The following is a 10,421-nucleotide window of genomic DNA, read 5'->3' as shown; positions in this document are numbered from 1 at the left end:
TCGTCAGGCCTGTCCGAGGCCTGCTTCGAGGCAGTAAATCTTGTTTCTTCACTCGAGGTGACCCCTACAGAGTCGTTCCTCCAATGTGAGAGTTGGCAGTACAACTCCACCGCTATTCTGTCTCTGGGAAAGACTCTGAACCCCCACTGGCTCTGTGTGTGCCACCAGTGTATGAGTGTAATTTAAAGTTCTGATTAGTCTCTATAGATTGATTTACCTGTATTAGTTTTGTAGAGACTTCTAGTAGAAGGCTGTGTGGATGGGTAAATGTGCTTCGAGTATCCTGGTTGGTTAGGAAGATGCTGTATAAGTACAGTCCATTTACCATTACATCTGGGTTTATTTAAAAGTAAAAAAAACAATTCAGAAGGGCCCAAACATTAGCAATTACCAGAAACATATCAGAGCTGTACGTTTATGAATATGTGGTCCATCTCTCCTCAGATGGACAGAAAGGGGACAACCATGCTTTCTTCGCCCTGCGGAGCTGCCACCAGCTGCTACACAGTGATGGCAGCGAGTTTTTCTCCCCGGATTATTTGTGCTCCAACCCTCCTCTGTGGTGCAACTGGACCATTCAGGTGGATCCCGGGAAGAGGATTCATCTCAGCCTGGAGGATTTTACCCCTAATGAGACCTGCCATCTCAAACAGGACCAGATCCATATAGATGAGCCTGCTGGCCACTCGGGGGGCCATAAAGTGCTGCAAAAATGTTGGCAGGAAGCCAAGTACACTTCATCCTCCAACACTCTGTATATAGTGCTACTGATAGGTGGCTGGCCCACCCCTACTTATAGGGGCTTTTACGGACGATACCAGGCTTTTGGTCCACCAGTGGTTTACAATCCCCAGGAAGTCTTCACAAGGACAAGCAAGGTGTCTAAGCCATCAGCACTCACAGACTTTAGTGACTTGGAATCAGATATAAATGGGGATCAAACGGAGTTGGCAAATTCTGATTTGATGTATGATTATTATGATCAGCATTTAACAATGACTGCCACGCTTCCTTGGGTCTCCAGTGGTGCAGACAGAGGTATAAAGGTGCGTGATGTTGGAGGCCATTAAACTTGTTGACAATGTTTTTATACATGAGGTGTACTTTATGAACTCTTTGGAGCTGTTTAAAATTAAGGAGATGTAAATTACTTTGGTTACTAAAGTTGTTCTGAAAAGCTGCAGATGGATAACTCAGCAGGGTCTTAGCAATTTATAGTTCTGTCTTGTATTTTGTATTTTTAAGTGAAATTTTACAAATTCAAAATTCTAACCAACCTCTCTTTTTATAGGCAACTGAAAAGTCATATTCATTCTTGGGGAACAACAGCCATGTCTACCAGTATGTGCCTAGACCCACTGTGCCATCCTCGACCCAAAAAGCCTTTCGATCAGGAAGAGGTGTTGTCTACCGCCATTCAAGTCAAGCTGACTTGGCTGTTCTTTCTGGATCCTCACAGCAGCAGCACTATGTCAGTGATGGGTCAAGACCCAGCAATACCACCAAAACACAGCATGTTACTAATGCTAACAAAAAAGACGGGTCATCTGCAAAGGGTTCTGAAAAAGGTGAGAACAAGCCGGAGGTCAGTGAAAGCTCAGACCAGACGTTCCACTTCTCTGACACTGACCATCATTATCGCCACTCCAACACGGTTGTGCCTCAACCTGACGACAAAGGAAACCGTGAGTACATCTGAGCTAAGCTTTATTTTTTTTCAGTTCGACTTCACACAAAACACTTGTTTCAATTTTTTGTTGTTTTATGTCTTGATTTAGTTTGAAATTGTAAAAAGCTTCTTTTTAAGTAGAGTTAATGTACTAGAAGGACAAAAGAGTAGATTTTTTAAATTAATATCAATTGTTAATGTATGGTGGTAATTTTTTATTCAATCCAACAAAAAAGTAGTTCCCATCAAAAAATCCAATCAAAAAATTTTCAACAAATCAATTTCATTCAAAAAATTTAAACATTTTTTTTTGCATGTCGAAAATCTTGGTTTGAATCTCAAAAGTTTTGAAGTCAGAACATGAACATCTGGGTCGGAGCCTAAGGCATGTAAGACATGACCCTAATGGTTGTGTGAACTGAAGCGATTTCCTCGTGCACCATCTTTGAATGGAATACTGTCAGTCCATTAAATGGACGTTATTCGAGGTTATCACATTGTGTCCAGACTGTCCCTCCTCTACCTTTTTTTTTAATTGGCTAAATCACATAATCAGTAACAACCACAGTACAGCATAGTGATGGGAAGTTTGGCTTTTTCTGACAACTGGCTGTTGTAGAACGGCTCTGAAGATTAGACTCATATTTTAGCTGAACTTGGCAAATATGAATGCTGAAAGTGTTTTTAAGACTCCTTAGAATTGCCTGTTTTATGTTTTTTCTGTTGCCAAGCAGTCGAGTCTTTTAGCCGAAATTGAGCTAATCACTAATGACAATAATAAAAACATGTCTAATCATTGCAGACAAAGACCTTGTTTTATTATTTTTACCTTTATAAAAAGCTGTTTATATCTCCATGGTCGCGGGTCGCCACTACAGGCAGCCGCCATCTTGTCTACGAAGACTCATGAAGGACAAACTGCGGTGGCGGTGTCAAAAACGGTTTTGGTTGTAATACTATAAATGTAATATTTGTTGTCTGTCATTGTAGCTGGGATAATTTTACTTATTAAAGCTCATAATCTTACCACTTGAAACATCACTAGCCCTGAAGCTGCTGGTAGATATCGTGTTGGAATTATCAAAGGTTTTTGACACCTGAGAGACACCGTAGAGTGGGGGTGGGGGGAGGACCAGGGAGGATGATTCAACCACTAGATGTCGCTGAAAACAACAAATCCTACACACTGTGCCTTTAATATTTTATTCAATTTTTTATATTAACCTTGAATGCTGGTCCTTTGAAGGGACGTTTATTTAAACGTGATAACTTGAATGTGTAAAATTAATCAAGGTAAAGAAAACTGATATGACCTATACTTGCTGCCTATAAGAAAATAAATAATGCAATGGAAAATAATTTAAAGGGGACCAAATATGCCAAATTCCCTTTTTTCAGCTTTTTTTTACTTGATTTGTCTGTACTGCTTCTAAAAACAGTCCAAGCACCAAAAAAATGCACACAGAGGTATTTTTACTATAAGTAAATGTATTTATCTGTCTTGAAATGACCTGCTTTCAAACACAAACACTTATCTCACAGGCTATTGCTCTAAGACTGCAAGGGAAGCTCAGCTTCCCCTAAAATGTAAAAAAAAAAAATCAAATATATACTGTTGTGWGTACATGTCATTGACTAAATATTTGCTACAACGCACACAACCTTTTTTCAGAATCAGCTTTTTATTAGTAGTAACAACGCGGACTTCCTCTCACTCATTCCTGCAGCTTCACAGCGCTTCAGTGCGGACGCTCATCTTCCACAGAGTTCATTAGAGATGCAAACAGTGCAGCGAAACGAGTCGAGTCATTGGATAAATGCTGGGCTTTGTCCCGCCCACGGATGCTCAGCGTCTGTGGGGCAGTGGGCTGGCCTCGGCTGCTCAGCTTCTTCATGATGATTGGATGATCTGTCGGAGCCTGAATCCTTTTTTTGATTGACAGCGAAATGAGTGAATCAGTGATCTTTTGGTTTAAACATTCGGTGGGAGCAGTTTTTAGTTTCATTCTGTTCTGAGTTGAACAGAGACTTTAATCCTTTTAGCAACATTTTCTTTGTTTAAAAACGATTAGCGACAAATCGAGCTTCTATTTCTGGTGTTTCTGTAGCTTCTTATATTTGGAGACTTTGACTTGTATCACAGTTTCTGTCCAGCGGGGACTGCTGAGCCCTTCCACCGTCACCAAGCACTCACAGGCAGACACACTTCACACTAGCCTTGTAACACGTAGTAATAACAAGCTGAACATAATAGCAGTTTGAATGTTGTGGACCGGGTTTTGGTGAAGCCATTAGAGTCTTGTTTACAAAGAAAAACTTAGAGTTAAACAGCAGGGCTGATCAACTCCTCATTAATTTGGTACAAAAGGTGGGGAAACATAAGATAAAAAACATTTTTATTGATCCCACAGTGGGGAAATGACAGGTCTTTTCAGCTGTCCTGGTATAACAGAGCTGGCTGCTGTAAAAGACTGTAGAATAATCTGGAAAATGATTATAAAAGCATTGGATCAATTAATTCCTTTAAAAAATCAAAGCAAATTTGTTAAAGAAATATGAAATTGTTTAATTTGTATTTGTATGAGTCACTGTTTGAGGAGCTCAATTTTTGTTTTGTTTTATTTGGTTTATTGTTTGAAATTAATATTTTTTGTAAATAGGAGCAGATATCAAGATCTTTTTCTACTTCTGCTTGTCTTTAATTTAATTTTATTTATATTGTCTTGTTGTATGTAATGTTTTGTTTTTTAAAATGAAACGAATAAATACTATAAGCTAAACAAAATGATGTGTAACAGGGCCACAGATCATTTTGTTGAAAAGGAACAGAGGGCAGAATTTATAACCCACACACTTTATGATGTAGGCTGAAACTGAGCTTCCTGTTGTTGAAAGACCAGCATCCACCACTGGTTTCAAGACACAGAAAAATACATTTACTTATAGTAAAAATACCTCTTGAGTGCATTTTTTGGTGCTTGGACTGTATTTAGAAGCAGTACAGACCCAAATGTAAGTAAAAAAAAAAACCTGAAAAAGTGAATTTTGCATATTTGGTCCCCTTTTAAAAAAATTCTAAATAAATTATGGATATTGATTGCATACCAGGTTTAAGCCACTTCTTGCGGTTGGTGGAGGGTGGGTGGAGGCACTCAGAAGAGTGGGTTTCCATGGACATGCACATTCTGAATGTGGTTCAGAAGAGATGTCCACTTTCCACTAACATCACCACTGGATGAAGCACATGCTGACAAGTAGAGGTTATTCTTGATGCTTTTTTTGCCACAACTTTGTCTTTATGCATCACAGCTGGCAGAAAGAAGTTGTCCATCCATCCATCCATCCATCCATCCATCCATTTTCTTCCGCCTATCCGGGGTCGGGTCGCGGGGGCAGCAGCTTCAGAAGGGAGGCCCAGACCTCCCTCTCTCCAGACACTTGGACCAGCTCCTCTGGGGGAATCCCAAGGTGTTCCCAGACCAGCTGAGAAACATAGTCCCTCCAGCGTGTCCTGGGTCTTCCTCTGGGTCTCCTCCCAGTGGGACGTGCCCGGAATACCTCACCAGGGAGGCGTCCAGGAGGCATCCTTACCAGATGCCCGAGCCACCTCAACTGGCTCCTCTGGACGTGGAGGAGCAGCGGCTCTACTCTGAGTCCCTCCTGGATGACCGAGCTTCTCACCCTATCTCTAAGGGAGAGCCCAGCCACCCTGCGGAGGAAACCCATTTCGGCCGCTTGTATCCGGGACCTCGTTCTTTCGGTCATGACCCAAAGCTCATGACCATAGATGAGGGTAGGAACGTAGATCGACCGGTAAATCGAGAGCTTCGCTTTCTGACTCAGCTCTCTCTTCACCACGACGGACCGGTACAACACCCGCTTTACAGCAGACGCTGCGCCAATCCGCCTGTCGACCTCCCGCTCCGTTCTTCCCCCATTCGTGAACAAGATCCCCAGATACTTAAACTCCTCCACTTGAGACAGGGCGACCCCCCTGACCCAGAGAAGGCACTCTACCCTTTTCCAGCTCAAGACCATGGCCTCGGATTTGGAGGCACTGAGCCTCATCCCGGCCGCTTCGCACTCGGCCACGAACCGCTCCAGCAAGAGCTGCAGATCACGCAGAACATCAGAATGAAGTTGTGCACATGTTTACTATGCATCATTCTGGAGAATGTTCTCACGTGCATTGCATTCAGCACCTGTAATGTAAAATCAGAGTACCGTAATCAGAAAAACCAATCAAGGTATCTTAACAGTAACAGTTTCCACACATGTACTTCATGTCTTTGTAGCTTTGTGAGATGCACTTGCCTGAGAAACTTAAACCTGAGTAACGTACAGTGATATTTTTTCAAGGCGAAGAAAAATCTGAGCTGTGGATAAGCACACATCTATTGCATGGCAGGGTCCCTCCTCTGTGGCTGTGCTTTGTGATGTTAGGCTGTATAAACAAAATGTGTTTGTCTTTTTGGATTATTTCATTATTTGATCTAACCTTATTCGTCTGGGTGAAAGAAGAGCCTGTGTAGACAGCAGCTCAGAGGTGTAGACTCCCTGCAGTAGAGCTGCCCTGAAGGGGTGGACTGGTGAACAGCTCTGGTGGAGGCACCTCTGGGCCACTGAAAGGAATGTTGCACTTGCAGACTCTTGAGCAGATGGGGCAGATTTTAAAAAAGTTCTAGTAGGCATTCATCAAACACCAAATATTTCTCCATGTCCTGCACTGGTTTGGCTGTTCTGTTGACCAAAAAATGTTGAAGGTGCAAGTCTAGTTAGTTCCAAAAATAGTTTTAAATACACGTTAAAGCAAAAATTTAAAAGGATCCATAACATGCAAAGTTAACTTACTGCTCTTTAGTGGTGTCAACAGATTCAGACATGCTGGGGAAGTAGGTGGTGTCAGAATCTACAACGCTTACACTGGCTTCAAACTCCTGAAAAGATGGACCCTCAAAGACAGGAGGCTTTTTTGTTGGGTCCTCAGGTCGTACGGCTTTCCGCTTCAGTGGAGTTGAAGAAAAGGTGTTGTGGTGCTGCTCACAGCAACACTCTTGTGGTCACAGTAGCCAGAGAACCTGTAAAACATATTTAAATTATAATGGTGATAAACTTTGTGATGTCAATATTTGTGAGAGGGGGTCCATCCGTTTTCTGCCGCTTATCTGGGATCGGGATGCGGGGGCAGCAGCCTCAGCAGAGACCCAGACCTCCCTCTCTCCAGACACTTGGACCAGCTCCTCTGGGGGAATCCCAAGGTGTTCCCAGACCAGCTGAGAAACATAGTCCCTCCAGCGTGTCCTGGGTCTTCCTCTGGGTCTCCTCCCAGTGGGACGTGTCCAGAACACCTCACCAGGGAGGAGTCCAGGAGGCATCCTTACCAGCCAGATGAACCACCTCAACTGGCTCCTCTGGACGTGGAGGAGCAGCGGCTCTACTCTGAGTCCCTCCTGGATGACCGAGCTTCTCAGCCTATCTCTAAGGGAGAGCCCAGCCACCCTGCGGAGGAAACTCATTTCAGCTGCTTGTATCCGACATCTTGTTCTTGCGGTCAGTAAGAGGGGTGTAGTAATGTAATACAAGACAGAACTGATCTGTATTGTACTTCAACAATAAAGGTTGCAAAATGTTTTATACTATGCACAATAGTTTCTAGTTAATAGTTTTTTGTAATATGGCAGTTACAGGCCACTCATTTTTTGTTCTACCATTTCTGAAAGTGTCAGACACTGGTACCTGCCAGTGAAAGTAGTATAAAGTGTTTTTTAACCTTAATCCCAGACAATTCTTAACTTAATGATAACAATTTAAAATGATTATTGAATGAGTGTTTTTGTCAACACCTATGGTGTGTGCCTAGAATATGATAAAGCCACAGACATTCAAAAAGACAAACTAAGAACTGGACTTAAAAACAAAACAATGTCTTTTGGGCGTCCCAAAAAATCCTGAAACTAAAATACCTTTAAACACAAATTGATCTATACCTTCAAAATTAATGTATCTACAGTTGAGACTTTACTCATTTACAACAATCCAATTATGCCTTTTACAATGTTTATTGAAGAAAATACAAAGATTTACTTTACACGGTCTTTAAGACTTTTACTCGATATTTCTAAAGGAGACTTTTACCAAAGTAATTTTTTGGTAGGATACTTATACTTTTACTCAAGTGTCACTTTGTGGTACACAATACCGTTTGTTACACGTAAAGGGTGTAAGACTCGACAATGAGTTGGATGATGGGCACCTGATGACCTTGTTAAAATCTATTAGCCCAGTTTTCTTCTACAATCCTTTAACAGTGATTGTATCAAAGCCATTGTAAAGTTTTCTTATGCATTTTACTTACATACACATGTAAAAGTGGTTGGGTGGTCAAAATTACATTTTGTTTTAAAGACAATGCTGTTCTACATTTAGGCAACTAAGAGCCACAGTTGTTTCACTGAAATGGTTTCGTCCATTGGTCATTGTATTGAGAGGATCAGTTCTGCATTGAACCCAAGTTTGTTTTAATTTAAAACAACACATCCATCCATTATCTTTTACCTGCTGCTTCCTTTCTGGATCACAAGGATCACTGGTATTTATTTTTATTTATTTACCATTATTTAACCAGGCAAGTCCCATTGAGATCTCAGATCTGTTTTTCAAGGGAGGCCTGGGCCTGAAGCAACCTATTTGACATGTTTTTAGGGGTGGGGGCTGCAGTCATTAAGATTAGAGTCCTCATCATCAAAGTATGTTTAATGATGTTTGCCTCTTTCAGTGAACATGAAGAATCACTATGAAAGTCCACATCTGCCGGGTGGTGAGTATTTATACTAACATGAAAGCTATGTACAGAATGTTTTTGTTTTGTTGGTACTTTTACATCAGTTGCGTTGTTTTGGGTCTCTGATAGATCACCTGTTTGAAGTGGCAGTCGAGGTGAATTTCAGCCACGATTTGGATGATTCCTGGGACAACTTAGCCAGGCAGTTGCTGCTGTCAGTGAAAGCTTTGGTGTGTTGATTAAAAAATGGAATAAAATCAAGTTATGAGCTATGAGTACATCTCTGGTATGTCAAGTGCTCACACCACTTTATGCTTTTCTGCAGATCACCAAACAATTGGGCAGTCTTCACACACAACTGTCCCTCTCTTCAAAAAGAATTAAAAGGTTTGTTGAAAACAGATCAACCAAATTCTTGTTGGCATTAGTTTCAGATGATAGTGATAGGGAAACAAGTGGACATATCAAATTTAGAAAATTAAGGGAAGAAATGCTGCAAGATATACAAAAACAATTGAAATATTATCAATTTTATATACATGAAACCTATGAGTTGAGTTGCTGTAAGGATCCATGTGGTACATGTTGGTGTTGTGTGCAGGTTGAATACTGGAGTTCTTTATATACTTTGGCTGCAGATTGGACAGGGGCCTAGAGGTGTGCAGATCCACAGGGCTGTCCACTCTGCCATGCAGGGGCTCCTTACCATGGATGTCAACCTCAGAGTCAGCCGCCGGAACGTTGTCGTCATGTCTGTGTCCACCACAGGTACAGCCAAACATCAAAAACTCTTTCAGGTCCTGCACTGATGTCACTATGCCTACAGTTTGCTTGAAATGCTTTAGTTTTTAGTGAAAGAGAGAAAAAAATCAAATGATACATTTCTGATACTTGAAACCACAAATATAACCTCCAACTTGCTGTAATGCATGTAAGTGTATATGTGTGTGGGTGTGTACTTGTTTTTACTACAGAGTGAGGACCATATGCACCATAGTTACTATCAAAATTAGATACGCATGGTGGTAACATAATGACCCCCGCACGCACAAATGCACCAGAACTCAGAGACATTTATTCCTAATAAATGTCATGCTACCAGGTGCATCCAAAATTGTAGTGGTTTGGGTGGGGGTCTTTTTCTTTCTTTTTTTTTTTTTTTTTGGTGCACTGATTGGTGGGCCTGATGGATAGAGCTTCATCAGAGCTAAACAACAAAAGAAATCTGAAGCTTCTATGTTGAACAGTTTCTGAGTTATAAGCATTTTCACATGTCCAGACACCCCCTCTTTGGACGGAGCCCCCTCCTCAAATATGGGGTCTATTGTAAAACCGTTGGCTGGTGCAGTGTGGGTCAGACTCATCTACAGTCTTGCCAAATTTCTTGTTGATTGGTGCAGCTGTTTTTGTGCTACGGTTGACCAAAAATCACTGAAAAAAAAAAAGAAACAAAAAAAGTACGAAAACAATATGACTCCCAGTTAAGCTTCGCGTGTGGGGGTCATAATAAGGTCTTTGATGTAAAGTGAGGACCTCTTCAATGCCCTCACTTTATTTGCAGCTTCATTGTGCTTTTTGTTCAGGTTAGGAATAGACCATTAACAGTCAGTTTTAGCAAAAAAATGTCTGGTTTAGGCATAAATAGTTACAAAAATGAATGGAAGTGAGTACAAAATCCTCAGATTTGCAAATACAAGTGTGTGTGTGCATTCAATTCAATTCAATTCAAAAATACTTTATTGATCCCAGAGGGAAATTAGGTGTTGTTGTAACTCATTTAACTAAAAACTTATTGTAGATGCTGATGGCTGTGGGCAGGAAAGATCTTCTGTAGGTCTGTATTACAGTGAAGTTGAAGAAGCCTCCGACTGAAGACACTTTGTCTTTCTATGACAAAGGGTTTTCCTTTATTACATTACATTAAAGTTCATTGTGTGTGTATCAAATAAAGTTTTGAGTACATTACAAATG

General features: G+C 41.1%; 1 protein-coding gene across 1 annotated transcript in view; it reads left to right on the top strand.

Annotated features, from left to right (window-relative positions):
• Positions 1–444: 444 nt before the first annotated feature.
• The window catches only part of zgc:66455 (uncharacterized), a gene marked incomplete at its 5' end in the record, with an annotated part of 21,499 nt that continues 11,522 nt past the window's right edge, over positions 445–10,421 (top strand). The window contains 6 exon segments of the mRNA XM_014032905.1: positions 445–1,046; positions 1,292–1,685; positions 8,445–8,486; positions 8,580–8,680; positions 8,776–8,837; positions 9,052–9,218. Coding sequence (XP_013888359.1) covers positions 445–1,046; positions 1,292–1,685; positions 8,445–8,486; positions 8,580–8,680; positions 8,776–8,837; positions 9,052–9,218 — 1,368 coding nt within the window.

The sequence above is a fragment of the Austrofundulus limnaeus genome, unplaced genomic scaffold (assembly GCF_001266775.1).
Source record: "Austrofundulus limnaeus strain Quisiro unplaced genomic scaffold, Austrofundulus_limnaeus-1.0 Scaffold1571, whole genome shotgun sequence".
NCBI classification, from domain to species: domain Eukaryota; kingdom Metazoa; phylum Chordata; class Actinopteri; order Cyprinodontiformes; family Rivulidae; genus Austrofundulus; species Austrofundulus limnaeus.
The sequence above is the reverse complement of the archived record's forward strand: the minus strand, read 5'-3'. Positions and strand labels throughout refer to the sequence as shown.